General features: G+C 41.3%; 1 protein-coding gene across 3 annotated transcripts; it reads left to right on the top strand.

Moving 5' to 3' along the window:
- The first annotated feature begins 975 nt into the window (after positions 1-975).
- card14 (caspase recruitment domain family, member 14) lies at positions 976-15,624 on the top strand. 3 transcript variants are annotated; one of them, XM_085460328.1, is made up of 20 exons: positions 1,145-2,097; positions 2,361-2,498; positions 2,584-2,909; positions 4,772-4,927; positions 5,027-5,146; positions 5,440-5,565; positions 7,721-7,870; positions 7,958-8,077; positions 9,039-9,139; positions 9,597-9,652; positions 10,071-10,131; positions 10,579-10,795; positions 10,868-10,994; positions 12,441-12,681; positions 12,793-12,856; positions 12,963-13,083; positions 13,242-13,406; positions 13,842-13,960; positions 14,234-14,349; positions 14,980-15,624. In XM_085460328.1, exons 1-20 carry the CDS (start codon positions 1,884-1,886, stop codon positions 15,185-15,187), a joined length of 2,946 nt encoding a protein of 981 aa, XP_085316454.1. In that variant the 5' UTR covers positions 1,145-1,883; the 3' UTR covers positions 15,188-15,624. The 3 variants fall into 3 exon arrangements, with proteins under 3 accessions (XP_085316455.1, XP_085316453.1, XP_085316454.1); XM_085460327.1 differs by having other exon boundaries at positions 1,143-2,097; positions 10,579-10,994; XM_085460329.1 differs by lacking the exons at positions 14,234-14,349; positions 14,980-15,624 and having other exon boundaries at positions 976-2,097; positions 10,579-10,994; positions 13,321-13,406; positions 13,842-13,909.
- The last annotated feature ends 447 nt before the right edge of the window (positions 15,625-16,071 follow it).

The raw sequence follows: 16,071 nt of genomic DNA, 5'->3' as shown, positions 1-16,071 counted from the left end.
TCAAGGGAAAACCAAGCTCATGTTATTCTCAAATGGCAAAGACTTGTTCGCTACGTCTCCTAAGATTAAAACTATAATGATCTAGGGATCATTATAGATCAGAATTTGTCATTTAAAACTCACATTCAAAGGCTTGTGTCGAAGTTAAAACTAAAATTAAGTTACTTTTTTAGAAATCAATCCTGTTTCTCCTTCCAAGTGAGAAAACACTTGCTTCGTGCAAGTTTTTTTACCTTTATTGGATTATGGTGACCTGCTTTTTATGAATGCACCTGCCCACTACCTAAAGAGGTTGGATACTGTCTACCATTGTGCTTTACGTTTTATTACTGGCTATAGAAATCGTGTACATCATCGTTCTTTGTATGCTGCTGCTAAATGTCCATCTATGCATATTTGCAGACTCTCCCACTGGTTGGTCTTATTTATGTATTTACATGTGTAAAAACCACAACCAACCACAGCCTTCATTCTCACAATTTCATACAATTGATTGTCCCAAAAATCAGAAAAGGACTGGGGGGAAAGCTTTTAAATACGCTGCCCCTGCTTCCTGGAATAATCTGCAGAAGGAACTGAAATTATCCGAATTGGTTACATCAATTAGAGATTACGTTCATCTTAAAGGAATGAGAGAATAACTCTTTTACTCAGTGTGACTGTTTTTGATGTCGCTCTCAATTGATCTGTTATTGTATTCACATGTTCATACGGGATATTGTATTTGTTTTAAATGTTATATACTTAGGTAGTACATGTATTTTGACTTTTGTTGCCATGATGCCAGGTCTCGCTTGGAAATGAGATTTTTAATCTCAGTGAGATTTTTACCTGGATAAATAAAGGACTAATAATAAATTTAAAAAAAAATACAGTTTACTGGCAGATGTTTGTCGGTCCCTTTCTAAGCTGACATTATGTTTCAGCTGTTGTTATAATTTTTTTTTTTAAATCTAATGTCTTTTGCAGTTAAAATACATTCTTAGAAAACGCCTACATGCCCATTTATCCTGTTTGAACCTGGTGAGTTCACTGGTTATGACATCCTCCATTGTCTTAATGCTTGTATATATATACAGTAGATTGCCCTGATTTCTTCCAATTGTTTGCATAGACAGTTTACAATACAGCTGACAGTAAGTTCACACACAAGAACTGTAAGCTAGCTATTATTACGAGGAAGGCATTATCCTTGTGATGACCACAGCTGAGCTTATTTCCTTCTTTAACACAGGACTTTGCACTTTGCCGCTTAGTGTTTGCTCCTGTCAGCACTGCGGTGTGTGTGGTGTGTGTTTGCTTTTATGTGATTAGAAATTATTAAGGTGAGCTCAAATGGCATCCAGCGTTTCTCTGTAAGCGAGAGGCTCTGTTCATCAGTGCCATAGGCGCTCTTCAGTAAACAAATCTCTGCCTCACTCATTAACAGAGAGAGGGGCTCCTGTGTGTGGCGCGAGTACACACCGAGCTAGCTGTTCAGGGTAAACAAACATTACTAACACCCAGAGGGTAAATATAAGAGATGGGCATTAATCATGGCTTTACTGACTGATTGTTTTTGAGTGTGTGTTTGTGTGGGTGTTAGTGACTATGTGTGTGGGTGTTTTGTGTCCTTTAACTCAGTTTGCATCAGCCTGTGAGTCGAATCCTTGAGAGCTTGTCTTTCAGGTTTTCCTGCACGCCCACACGCCAGCACTTGGACATAAACACCCACAGGGCGTGGAAAATGCCTGACACGTTTATAGAACAGTTTTTTCCTTTTAGAGTCAGTCCGCTGCTCTGGCTGCAAAAGGTGTGTGCTCAGTCCACCTGCTCCACTGAGAGCTGTCATCTTTGTGGCAGCCAACATCATTACGCTTTAAAACACACTCAGTAGACCCAGCATGGCGGAGGAATGTGTCCCCGAGGATTTAGACCTGAAAGGGATGGGTGAGGAGGAGCTGTGGGAGCTGATTAATGACAACCGCCATCGGATCTCGCTAGGAGTGCGGCCGTGCATCTTGATCCCGTACCTGAGGCAGGCCAGGGTTCTCAGTGAGATGGACGAGGACGAGATCCTTTCCTGCCACAACCTCACAAACCGCTGCATGAGAACGAGTGAGATTTTCATTGTTTTCATGGATTTTAAAGTCAGTTGAAACTCTGTCCATGAGATGATACAGTAGACTGCTGAGTTAACCACTTAGAAAAGTGTAGCAGCAACATATAAAATCATCATGTCACACTGACAGAGTTTAGGTGTATCTGTAAAAACAAAATTCTTCAGATTTAGAATTGTGATTATTTGCATCGCTGCTGTTGCTTGATGACATTAACTCAAAGGTTAATTTGGAAGTCTCATTGTAATCTACTATTTCTAGGCCACATGCTGGATCTGCTGAGAACCCAGGGAAAGAATGGTGGTATGGCCTTGCTGGAGAGCTTAATGATTCACTACCCAGCACTCTACACCCAGGTGACTGGACGCAAACCCAGCACTGAGCCCTCAAGATTCAGTGGTGAGTGGCTCAAAGTCTTAGTATGTCTTATGGATGTGTTTGTTCTCTTTGTTCTGCTGACTGCAATCCTTGCACTCTCTTTCAGGCCTGATAAAATACTCAGAGCTGACTGAGTATCTGGTCAGAGCCGTCACAGGGATGCAGAAAGAGCTGCAGGAGGCCCGTAACGAGGCCAGCAAATTGAGAGCACACTGCGCCTCTCTGGAGGCAGACATCAGTCAGATGATGGAGCAGGAGATGAAGTCCAGAACCCTGCGCACCGACAACGAACGGATCCAGAGACACTTGTGCTCTTTGCAACGTGAAGTCACCAAGCTGAAGGATGAGAAGTGTGACTTGTATATTCGCTACACAGCAGCAATCGAGGAGAAATCAGCTGTGAACGGGCGGCTCCACGAGCTAAACCTTCAGGTCAGCGGATGTCATTAGAGTCTGTTTGTTCACTGCAGGAGACCTTCTGTCTGAGTCTCAAAGCTGTCATCCCTGGGGAAAATCCTCAAAAGGCTGATGTTAAAGAAGTGAAATTAAAGCTTGAAAGGATTAGACAGTGCCAAGGGATGCTTTTTTTGTTTTGTGTTCACAGCCTGAAAAAAAGTTGTGTATTTTGCTGTGGTAAATGTTCTCCCGCTTGAGACTCAGACTCAAGTGACACCTCACAAGTAATCTGAGATAGGTATTTAGCAAAAAGTCTTTGCTATATACAGGAGCTATGGGGTTTAAGTTACCAGGCAGAACAAATGAAAGGCAAAAGTGGGAAGTGTTCAGGATCTTTCCTTCTGTAACATGTCACACTTTCCTTTTTTAAATTGTACTCTAATGATTGACCCATCCACTCAAAATCAAAGTCCTTCTGTCCTCCCTGCAGAAAGGGCTGCCATATCTATCCTCAAGCAAAGATAACAAGCAGGCTCCACAGTTCTTATATGCTGCATTTGGTTACACTGTCATGAATGCATTTATCTTTTTTTTTCTTTAAACTTTTAATCTTCAGATTTGACCTCTACAGATTCAAAACAAAAGGATATTGCAAAAGACTTTTCACTGGTTTCCTCTAAAGGCACAGCAAAAGCTCTAAACTGCACATATGAGGTGTTGTAAAGCTACTTCAGTATCTGCAGTTATTCCTCCCACAAGTCTCCAAATCTTGGAGAAGTATAGCGCTAAATTGCTGCTGTTTTTGTGTGAGACAGTACGTAGGCATGATGAAAGGTCATTTTGAATGTGGTCATAAAAGTCTTTTTTTCTAAATAACAAAATTGTTATTTCTATTATATTTCCCAGAAACATTGTTTAGTTGGGTGAGAGAACTTTTTTTATGACAGTAGATATTCATGTTTGAAAAGACTTTTGTTTAAAAAAACAACGCCCCGCCCCTCCCTGAGCCTGGTTCTACCGCAGGTTTCTTCCTGTCAAAAGGGAGTTTTTCCTTTCCACTGTCGCCAAAGTGCTTGATTGTAGGGGATAATTTGATAGTTGGGTTTTTCTCTGTATGTATTATTGTAGGGTCTACCTTACAATATAAAGCACCTTGAGGAGACTGTTGTTTTGATTTGGATAAATAACATTGAATTAAACTGAATTGAGCTGATGGGTAACAGAGAACTTGGTGAAAAGAGTCCTGTTTACTTCAATCATGCAAGCATATCAGAACTGACTTCAGATCATCAGAACTGTTTTGTCAAAGTCATTTCACCTCTGTTGTTTTCCAGCTGGTCAAAGTCATTTGATGAATTGAATATATTTCTCCTTTACTAGCATCTCTATCATTGAATCTAAAATCCTTGTCCTCACATAGTCAAGCCGAGGGTATTTAAAAGTAGAATAGGAGGCAAAGCCTGGCCTCTCTCCTGCGAATCAAGTTCCAAATTTGGATTTCTCTACCTTTAAGATTAGGCCTAACACATTCATTTTTCAAAAAGCTTGTAGTTAGCACTGGATCAGACGACTGTGAACCTTCCCTTAGTTCTGCTGCTGTAGTCTCAGGCTGCTGTGGGCTTCTTATAATGCCCTGAGCTTTTCTTTTCCCTTCACTGCTTCTCTCTCTCCTTGTTTTGTTTCTAGTAAACTCTGAACCTGGTTGCTTCCCACTGCCACCAAGTGCTTGCTCATCTGGGAATGGGGGTCATCTAATTCCTGAATTTAATTGAATTGTCTCCAGTGTCTCAGATTTACTGATTTACACTCTTTGTTTCTTACCACAGACTATAAAAAAACATAAAACACCTAATTAGATGTACAGTGTCTCAAGTCTTGTTTGTCTTGTGTGGTGGCAGGTGTATCAGCTGCAGACTGAGCTACAAAATGCCCAAGCAGAGAATGAATTCCAGAGGCAGCGGTCACTCAAGTCTGTTTGTCCTGAGTCACCACAGCTGCAAGATGAAGTCAGGAGCCTGCGCTGCCAGCTGGCGAAGGCAGAAAAACTAGACCCCGTGAGCGCAATTGTTCTTTTTTGTTTTTTAATATAGACCATTTTTTTCACTCATATTCTTTAGAAGGTGAGATCTTATTTGCTGCTCCTGTTGCATCAGGCTCGTCAGGACATCCTGGCTCAAGACCTGGCAGAGGCCATAGACAGTCAGGTGGAGCTAGCAGAGCAGCTCCGATCATACAGGGAGGAGAACGAACAGTTGCTCAGAGACAAAAAAAAGGTGTGTTTGTTTTGGTTTTTTTCCTTCAGTGGTTACAGTAACCGGATCAGGAAATGTCACACAAATTCAACCAGTTATCTCTGATGGAAAGTGAGCTTTTCAGACTCCCACTCAGCACCATGATGGGCAAAAGTATTCAGCTGCTACTTGGAGAGTTATTGTTACCTAACACTAATATAAATAAACCATGAAACCATGAATACCACATACTTCTTTATATAATAATTGACTTTCTAATGTAACATAGACTTAAAATTGAAGCTAAATTGGCAAAATATGCGTGTACTTGTCAGCTCTTGGATCAGAACGAGTCTCTGAGCCTCCAGGTGCAACAGCTGACTCTGGACTGCAAAATGCACCAGCAGAAGAGCGCTGTGATCCAGAACCAGATGAAAGCTCTCCAGGCCGAGAGAGACCAGGTAAGGAATTGACGACGGTGCCTCTAATCAATCTTTCCTGAATTTGATAAACAAATTAATTAACATTTTCAAGCTGCATTTTTCTGTTTTAGACTTTACTTTTACGGAGAGCATCGGTTTTGCTCTGGTTCATTGTTGCGTTGTTTCAGTGCTTTAAGTGTCAGATAATACGCCGTTCTTCTGTACTTGTCTGTTGTGTGCGTAGGTGTGTGTTTATGTGTCTTTGATAAAGGACACAGTGTACGCGCCTCTCTGTTTTAAATAATACCTTTCTTTTAAAGGAGCGGTATTCTGTTTTTTTCTAACATGTTCTTACCTTCACATGAAAACATCATGAAGAAATGATCCACTTTAAAGTCATTTTACATCAGCTGTCATTAACTTGAACCCTTTCCTCTGAAAACAATGAATTAAAAAATTCTACCACACCCTAAAAACTGTCAGATTGCATTTAACAGCATTTAACTGCTTCACTGAAGCAGAGGAATTTGATTTGTTAGACAAGTCTCGAGCGGATGGTGTGACGCACACACAAGCTCGAGGAGTGCAGGTGTTGGAGTTCCACAGCACAGAATAATTAAGATCAAGACAGTACCTTCAATTATATAACTACTTCTGTAGGCATAACATATTCAGACTTACACTGCTTATAGTTTGGCTTTGCTTGTTGTTTAAAGAAAAACTTTAATCTAGTGTAATTTGAAATTGTTTAAAAAAATTAAAAGACAATCAACTAATGACAAAAAATACTTACTTTACCTCACTGTGCTTTGTTTTCTACATGTATATGTATATTTGTATTTATTTGACGCTGCGCACAACATTTCCTCTGAGTTTTAATAACAAGTATCTCAAGTATTCTCAAGCAAAGAGGATAAAAAAATGCTCCTATTCCTACGAGTATTTCCTTGGAGAATCATGTTAGGCATACAGATGTCCATTTCAGTGTTTCAGTAAGAAACTCTGTCACCAAATGCAGGTTTATCACATTAAAAGTCTCTATGTTCAGGTTAGCCCAGATGGAAACTCTTTAAATCACTGATTTTTCTCCCTTTTTTCCCCAGTTTTTGAATACTGTCTGAAAATGCCAAAACATAAGAACTTTTTTTTCATGTAAATTATCAGAGCGTGATCAAAGTATATCTTACACACCTGAAAAATATAACTGACGCATTAACTATTTAACAAAGCTGTTTCCCAAACTAGAGCTTCTGATACTCTTGTCTCGCCCGGTTGTGCCTTAAAGTCTCCCACTTCCTGTTTCACTTCCTGTTTTCTGGTGGTGATTTAAAACATAATTGGACAATAGCTTTCCTAATAATCAATTAGTAACTCAGTGTGCCATTGGAACACCACAGAGATGCTTTCCACAGCATGTCTTTTATCCTGTCTTCCTTCTCTCACCCTAACCGGTCGCAGCAGATGGCCCCGCCCCTCCCTGAGCCTGGTTCTGCTGGAAGTTTCTTCCTGTTAAAAGGGAGTTTTTCCTTCCCACTGTCGCCAAAGTGCTTGCTCATAGGGGGTCATTTGATTGTTAGGTTTTCCTCTGTATGTATTATTGTAGGGTCTATCTTACAATATAAAGCGCCTTGAGGCAACTGTTGTTCTGATTTGGTGCTGTATAAATAAAATTGAATTAAATTGAATTATACCGTATATTTCATTAAAAACTATAAATAATTTAATATAATTATATTAATCATTCATTTAAAACCGATCAACTTGATGTCATAAAGAACATTTCTAAGTGTTGTGTTTTGGTATTTATATCTATATGAGGTTTTTCAAGTGAGTGATGTATTACTCACAATGACTTGGAAACACAGTACTTCTATTTTTAAGCTTCCATCGAGTATTGTTCCAGAGGTGTGTTTGCTGAAAGGTGCTGAAAAATAGATCGTTGTCTGCTGTTGGCGCCGCTTTGACAATCGACTGCATACCACATGCTTGTATCCAAGCCACTTTTGTATCTCAGCAAACAGAGGCCTAAACTTGGCTCAGCTGGGTCTGTGTGTCTGACTAAGAATCAAAGTAGTTTCATGCACAGTCAGCTAAACGGTTTTAAATAACTGTCAATCAGCGCTTTGGGTGCCTTGAAAAGCGCTATATAAATGCAATCCATTATTATTATTATTAATCATTCATGTGCTTCTAGGCTTATCAGTCCAGGGATGAGGCCCAGGCCATGATCGCACATGTCCTGGCTGAGAAGGACACCCTGCGGTGCCAGCTGGTGGAGCTACAGGAGAAGGTGTTCAGCTTACAGACCAAGTGCAGCTCTACAGAACTGCACCAGAGCTCCGAAGTAAATTTTTTAAACACACACATGCTCACGTATGCACAACACTTAGAGGAAAATGCTATTACTGACTAATTTCATGTCTACCCTAAGGAGACGGAGGGCGGCTGGGATAGTCTGAGTTCCAGCAGTGATGAATGCCACGTATCATCTCGACGCAGACTCTGCCGCATGGATGCAATTAATCCTTCAATGGTTTCCTGCAGTTCAGAGGTGTGTGAGTGTGTGAAATAGCTGTGAAATGCTCTGTTAATTTTTCCCCACATGTAATAATATAATCACGTATTTTAAATCTGATGTTTTTGTACAGCTCTCCAGTTTCAAAGAATAGAGTTAATACAGTCACGAGGATTAGGGTCAACTCGTAGAAGTTAGATGAGGTGGAGGCAAGGCTGTGGCTGGCTGACGTGTGGAGTGGCTGAGGAGTTTTTGCTTTGTAGCCTGGAATGATTCTAAGGAGTCATCTTAGGCACAAAGAAAACAGTGCAGACAAAAAGCAACAAGAGAAACTAGGGCTTCTTGTCTAGCGGCCTGATGAACACTGTGGCCACTTTGGTAGACTCAGTAATGCAGTGAGTAATGGATGAAATCTACAGCTGCCAAGCTGAATAGACAAAGAGTAGGTGTGGCCGGTCAGGCAAACAGTAAGAGTGACTAAAGAACCACACCTGAGCACATCAACACAAATCCCTCTTTTCTTCCACTCACTGCCAGCAGAGGGTGGTTAGATTCATTTCTAAAATGGACAAAATCTGTAGGATGCACCTACCAGTCTCTGTTAGTGCTTCCAACAATGCACCCAACAGTTTTATAGTGGCAACTCTTCGCCATGAGTAAAAAGTTATTTATTTATGGCGTTCAACTGCATGCAACCAATATTAAATTGGGTGCTGGCACATTATCAGTGGGAAAAAAGGTGAGATGGAGACAAAACCAGTCACTAGTGACAACCACCAGAGTTCAAATACCATCATGTGTGATCAAAGCCTGATAGCACTGCTCTTGAGATTAATAATGAAAAACCCTGACATATCAGTTAACCGCAGTGCACAGAGTGGTATGTTCCTGCTTTCTCATTCAAACTACACACTTGTGACATACTGTCGCTTTTCCTGCAGTCATGATTTTATGTTCTGTGTCTGTGTTGGCCGTGTATATTGGCTTGTGTGTGTAGTGTGAAGATGGTGCTACGTGTAGCATGCGGTCCCGAAACGCTGAGCCTCCCAGTCCAGACTCTCTCCGCCGAAGGAAGGAAATTCTGTATGCAGAGAGCAGGTATGCCTGTGTTTCCTAGAAGTGCATATCAAAATCTCATAATTTCTTACTGACATTATGAGATTTTGGGAAACATTTCACCAGAACGGATGAATGAGCAGTGTTGCTGAACTCTGCATTCCTTTCTGTGTTCATATCATGGCACAGTTTCAGGTTGATTATTGATTTACAACACAAAAAGAAAGAAAGTGCAATCGAGAGCTAATTAAAGAACACAAGTTTGTTGAGGAGCCACAGAAGTTCTATTGAAATCACAAATTGAGTAGACTTTATATACTTGTCACAGTGTCTTGCTGTTGTCATAGCAACCCACCAAACCAGTCTGTAGACATTATCTCCATTTATCACACGCTTCTTTGCGAAGTAAACTCAGTGTAAAATGCATACCGTCATTGTTGTGTGCATCCATATTTGTTGGATCTGATAAGGGCACTTGTCTGTATTTTTTTTCTTGTAGCTCAGAGGCAGCAGAGACTGACAGTCTATTGGACGACTTTGTGTTGCTCCCCAGCGGTGTGTATTGAAAGCATTATTCTTCTTTAAATTACTGTATATGTGTGCAGAGATATCAGAACGAGACCTTCTTTCCTTCTTGCTCTCACCCACAACTGGAACGGCAGATAGCTGCCCGTTCCTGAGCCTAGTTCTGCCAGATTTTTCTTCCTGTTACAAAGGAGTTTTTCTTTCCCACTGTCACCAAGTGCTTTCTCTATTCTCCATATTTCTCATAGGGGATCATCTGATCACTGGTGTTTTCTCTCTATTATTGTAGTACATTCTTTACCTTATAGCTGTTGTTTGAGGGGAGTTTCATTTGCTTTTGTCCCCTGTTGTATCTTTGCCAACGTAGAGTGACACATTAACCCCAACACATTATTTCCTGGGAAACAACCGTGATGTCCAATCATTAAACATTCTCTCTTTTGTCCAGTGGTGAACAAGAGCATGCAGACATTCGGGCTTTCCTCTCGTAGGAGGTCCAGCTCTCACAGGTGAGACAGTGACACGAATTTTTAAATAGAATTAGATTCTACTCTGCCCAAAGGGTATGGACACTTTTAAGGCCAATCATAAATCTAATGCAGGCTATTAATCACAGGGCATACAGGACATTGTTGATCACTAGCTGGTGAAGTGAAAACAACTCTTCAACAGTTGAGAATTTTACACCACAATAAAAAACCTCCTCAGTGTCTCAGATCACATTCTTCCACACTTACTTCTTACACTTAGCAACTTGGGATCATATGTCCATGTATAAAAAAAAAAAAGTGCTCTACAAATAACCGGATATTGTTAGTGTGCACTGCTGTAGCAAAATCAGTCCAGGAGAGCAGGTCCACTTTCTACTAATCCCAGTGTGCAGGAATTATTTGTAATTATTAGTGATCAATATTTGCTAAATAGCTTGAATAACTTCCCTAATTTTTCATCGTCAGCCTGTCAAGATCCTCAGTCCCTCCCTTCCTGATGCGTTCTCGTCCAAAAGCGATCCGTGTCAGTGGCAGAGTTCTCAGCATCTCCTTCCAGGGTGAGGCGCTCCTCAGCCAGCTGGCAGTAGTGGGGGGCAATAAGACGGGAGTGTTTGTGCATCAGGTGACTGAAGGCAGCGCAGCTCACACTGTTGGCATCAGCCCCGGGGCTCAGATAGTGGAGGTAGGTGCAAATGTGTGCGTAAAAGCAGTTTTTCTCCTTATCACCTGTTGTGAAAACGCTGTTGGTCTGCAGGTGAAGTACGAGAAGAATCAGAAGGCTCTGAGGATGGTGCTGGAAGATTCCACTTTAGAGGAAGCCATGTGGGCTCTTGGCCAGGTTGCAGGCATCTGTCATCTCTCCCTCCGCCCCAGGCAAGATGGTACGTCATATTTCTTGTACTGATTCATCGAGAACTTACACACGAATTGCGTCAGATTTCCATATAACTTGCACCATAACCGGAACACCATTTTACTGTAACCCTGCATCGCAGTCTTCTATGTAGCTTGGCGTGCCTCCTGAGAAATGTGACTACATGTCGGGTCAGCGCATACCACAACCACTTAAAGGCTGCGGTATAGGGATAAAAAGAGTTTCCAGTTGCTACGCAAGTTAGGAAGTAAATTTCCCGCAAAGCCTAAATGAAGTTTTAGTCTCATCTTGAATCACTTATATGCCGTTTTAGTGGAGATGTTAGATCTCGCTCTATGACTTGTCTGCAGTCTTGAAGCCAAATTGTTCTATGTTATTTTTTTCTTCCACACTATTATCTAAACTTACTGAAGCTGTAAAAATGCCCATAAACATGTAAGAGTATTGGCAGTACTGTATTATACTTTGTGTTTGTTTTACACGCGTAGCCGTGAAATAAGACTTTATGGTTACAGCTGACTTCAGGAAGGAGGCAGCTTTGGTTGACATTAAAAGGATGCCTGACATGAGGAAGTAGAAACTGGATATGGTGAACATGCTGCATTCATGAGGGTGTTTTTGTTTTGCGTCAAGCAAAGAATTCAGCTCTGAAACCTGTCATTTTGAAAAAGTAAACCACATTTTTTGGCACGTATCCGAAGACAGAACATAATAAAAAAGCAGGGCCTGCATGGTTGACATAATAAAATGATTGTTTGTTTGCTATTCCCTCTCCTTCACGCGTTGCATCACAAACTGGTCTTTTAAATGTTCTCAGCAGATTTTTTATGCATGTACATGAACTCAAAGTTCTCATGTATTCAGAAACCACACCTGATTTGATTTCCCCGTCTTCTTGTGCACATCTGGCCCGCTCTGGCTTGGATGCTACTTAGTGACTGCACCCTGGCAGTCCACTTCTGACCACTTCTGCATTTTCACCATGACCCTCAAACTATCGAGTAAAATCTTAATTTTTATTGCGTGGATCATTGCTCGCGAGGAGAGCAGAGTGTTCAAGGAAGTTCAGTTTGAAGGAGTGCTGTTTTTGCTACTCTGGAGAAGCTCCAGCCCTCATCACAGACACACAGGTGTAAGTGATCAAAACGGGACGAGCTTTGAAAGGGATCTGATAAAATAAGGTCTAGTATAGGTTTAGTTTTTATCTGTGAATTTTATAAACGCATCTTTACAGGTAAGGCTTGTGCTTATGTTGGGTGTGAGGATTAAGCACAGGAGGTAATAAAGTACAGTTACCATGAAAGTATATTGTTCTTTAAACTTGACATTATGTTAGTTCTGGGATGAAATGTAGAGCATGTACAGCAACTGACATCAGTTCTGAATATCATCCACATGGTGTGTACTGCAGAGTGTCAGTCCAGTGGTTTAACGTCCTCTTCTGTCTGCTCAGACTACGAGGCGCTGCTGCAACAGCTGCAGAGCAGTGAGACATCATCAGGAGACTCCTTCTACGTACGTGTCAACATGTCCCTCCCTGCCGGCCCCGGAGGAACCCTGGCTGTGTCCTGTAACGACATCCTGCATGTGACGAACACGCGGCCCGCCGGCACCGAGGACTCGTGGCACGCCAGTCACGTTCACCCGTGTCAGCAGCTGGACCTCCAGAGCGGAACTGTTCCCAATTATTACAGGTTGGTGCACTGATGAATGAAAAGTTCAGGTTCACAAAAGGCAACTGTGCGCTCTTCAGATTATTCGAGAATGGAGTCAGATCACTACTCACTGATTTCTTGATGTCACAGGGCACAGCGGCTTCTGATTCGAGCTATTGAGGATATGAGCTTTGAAGCAAAGAAGTCTGAAAAGGTAAGAATAAACTAAAGCACTGGGTTTTTGTTGCTTTGTTTAGTTTTTTTCACAAGTTACATCTTTCCCCTAATTAACTCCTGGGAATATTCTTCTGCTTCGTCAGGGTGAGCGTGTGATGACCCAGAATACACAGAAGACTGTGAGGATTGTCAGCACTGGGCGCCAGGGCAGGAACCCACTGTGGGTCAGCGTGGAGGAGGAGAAGAGCGCGAGTGCAGAATCAAGTACAGTAACCCCAGTGGTCACAAAACAGCAGAATTACTCGGGGCCTCATATTCTACAAACAGCCAGTGAATCTCAGCTTTAACTGCACTTAAAAAAGAGATCTATGGAAATATTAGTGAGATATAAACATTTGCACTGTCTATTCTTTCCACTGCAGATGCAACATCTGCACCCAAAAGTTGTGTAACTCTCATGCCCTACACCCTGGTGACGCCACGCTATCCGCCTGTCTGCAGGCCTGTCCTGCTGCTGCCCTCGGTGCTGGGACGCATCCTGGACAAGAAGCTGGCCAGCTGGCAGGGCTTTCAGCTCTGTGAGCCTGGTAAGAAATGCTCTGTCGATATAAGCTGACATGAAATCTTATGTGAATCTCGGCTACAGTATAAACAGCTGAAGACAAATTATTAGATAAGCGGGAGGGACACGGTTTCCTGCGCTGACTCATGTTTTATGGGCGAGATTGCTCATACACCTCCCACTCTATTTACGATTTCATGCTGTAATGGAAGCATAGTAAATAACCGGTCTCATACTGTACAATGGAGTTTGTGTGTTACTGTAAACCAGGAAGGAAATAAATATCAATAAAAGGAGGACAGCAGCCATAAAGTGTAAATCTTTACCATCATTACAGCAACATAGGCGTAGAATATTTAGAGGAAATAACAGGCTACACCAAACGAAATCATTTAATGTGTGTTTCCAATAATACACAGCATTATCTTGTGTGTTATAATCTCTTTCCTCTCTGCTTCAGAGGTGCTGAGCTCCAGTGAGCATGCAGCCCAGCTCCAGAGGTCTGAGATCCTGGAGGAGGTTGAGCAGGGTGGGAGCCGCTGCTACACCCTGCAGAGTGTCGAGAAGGTCATGAAGAAGGTCAGAGCAAAGAAGGAAGCTGTGGTCAACAAACTGTGTGCAATGCTAAACAGATGATGGCCAGTTGAGCCGCAACTTTTGTACAAATATGAATGAGATTTATGTTGTAAAACTTACATTTTGGTTATCTGATGACTTTAGCACCATCATCAGGTTTAAACCAGTATTTTACTTTATCACAGTGCCAGAGATTCTTTAAAATGTATTTCATGTAACAGCACTGCGCTTAAATCACACTTAAGCTAATTTTATTTATTTCTTCATAACCTGCAGGGCATCCACTGCGTGCTGCCTTTAGGCCTCGACTGCGTGCGCCGGCTGCAGCGCTCTGAGATCTTCCCCATTATCATCTTCATTGGCCAGTCTGCACGTAGCGCACGTAAACTGAGGTAGATTCGTCTTCTTCATCTCACGCAATGCCACCTCATGCTTCTGATTTTACATTTTTCTTCCGATTGTAAGCAGCGAGAGAATGCTGGGCAAAAATAATGAGTCAACATTTTTCCCAGAAAACCTTCCTTGTTTTTCCAGTTAGACTCCATGGCACACAGATTCATTCACAAATATCTTAGAGTTGTAATTTAACTTCATATTTTCAGACAAGTAAAACAAAATACAAAAGGGACTGATGTATTCATGTATAGAGTTTAATGGTAAAATTCCTTTTTTAACTAATCTCACCTTTATTAGTGCAGCAATAGCAGAGACAGGAAATCAGGGATCAGCTGCTCAACCACTGAGCTCCAGATTTTTTTTATTGTTGAATAAAGAGCCCAGGCCAGTTGTGCAATTATGCCTACTAAGTAAACACATTTTGTCATAGTTACAGATCAGTTACTTTGACTGTATGTACAAACAATATCAGCAAGTCTAAAGCAAAAACATTTCCTTCCTATTCTATGTGAGCGACTTTTAGAAAAATAAATAAGTGTAAAGAAATGTGTTGATATTACTTCATGTTAATACAAAAGTTCATAAAAGCAGGAGGTTATAGTTTATTTATCTAACTTTTACGTTAGGTCAAAGCTGCACCGTCACAGTCAGACAGAGGAGCAGCTGCTGGCGTGTTCGAGGAGCGAGGAGCCGCTGCTGGACAAGCTGCCGTGTCTGTATCACAGCGTGGATCCAGAATCCTGGTGTGACCAGACCTCCCTGCTGACCAGCCTGCGCACCATCATCTGGGAGGAGCAAAAGAAGATTGTGTGGGTGGAGCCTGACCTGTGGTAGGGCAAGAAAAGGCAACAGAAGAAAAACTCAGAGCATTTATGTAAATAATGGAAATTTCTTTAAGGGCTTTTTGTTTACTGGATCATGAAAAAACACATTAATATTAAATGGATAAATAAGCTTTACAAGAAAACTTTTTGTAAACACCAGTATGTATCTGTGATACTTTATGAGTAACTGGAGGACCGTTTAGTGTGCATGTAGCTGCATTACTTACTGAGAAACGTGTTTTACGCTGCCTCCTTTTTTTGACTTATTTGTTTAAAACAAACATGTGTAGTGTCCTCTAAAGACACAGGTTTTGTCATGAAACACACGCTTGCATTTACTGCATCTGTACAAAATGTAGATAATTTTTCATTTTCTATGTTTTCTTGCTTACATGCTGTGTTTTGTAAGTCACACCCTTGATTTAGAATAAAATAATAATAATCTGAGCTGTTGTGTCACGTGGAGTTTCAAAGTGAGATTTCATTGGAGATGGTGCATTCTTTGGTGCGAGTGTGAAATGAAGTGCTGTAAGTACAGATAAGTGAATGTTGTTTGTCGAGACAGCGCACGCCGGGCACTATTACAGGTGTTTTGTTTGTTTTTTTGAAATAAAGCACAGCTGCAGAGCATCATGTGATTGGTTTAGCTTGTCACAAACAGCCTGTTCCTTTAATTTTTTGAGCAGTGTATTACCTGTGTTAGCAGTAAATCTAAACAATATCAAAAGACATTGCTGACTTGTAGAGGAAGTGAAGAAAAATCTCTCCAGGGTGTGGATCTTCAGAGAATATCAGCGCAAAATAAATCCTCCTGCAAATATCGAAAAAAGGAAGGAAAAACACAAGAAGAAACTTTTGCACAGTAATACGTTTCTGTGGAGCAGATGTAAAGAA

Source organism: Copadichromis virginalis, linkage group LG6, assembly GCF_057382275.1.
Source record: "Copadichromis virginalis isolate Kocher_CV1m ecotype Utaka linkage group LG6, C_Virginalis_male_GT1.1, whole genome shotgun sequence".
NCBI lineage: Eukaryota > Metazoa > Chordata > Actinopteri > Cichliformes > Cichlidae > Copadichromis > Copadichromis virginalis.
This window is presented reverse-complemented; position numbering and strand designations above follow the sequence as displayed.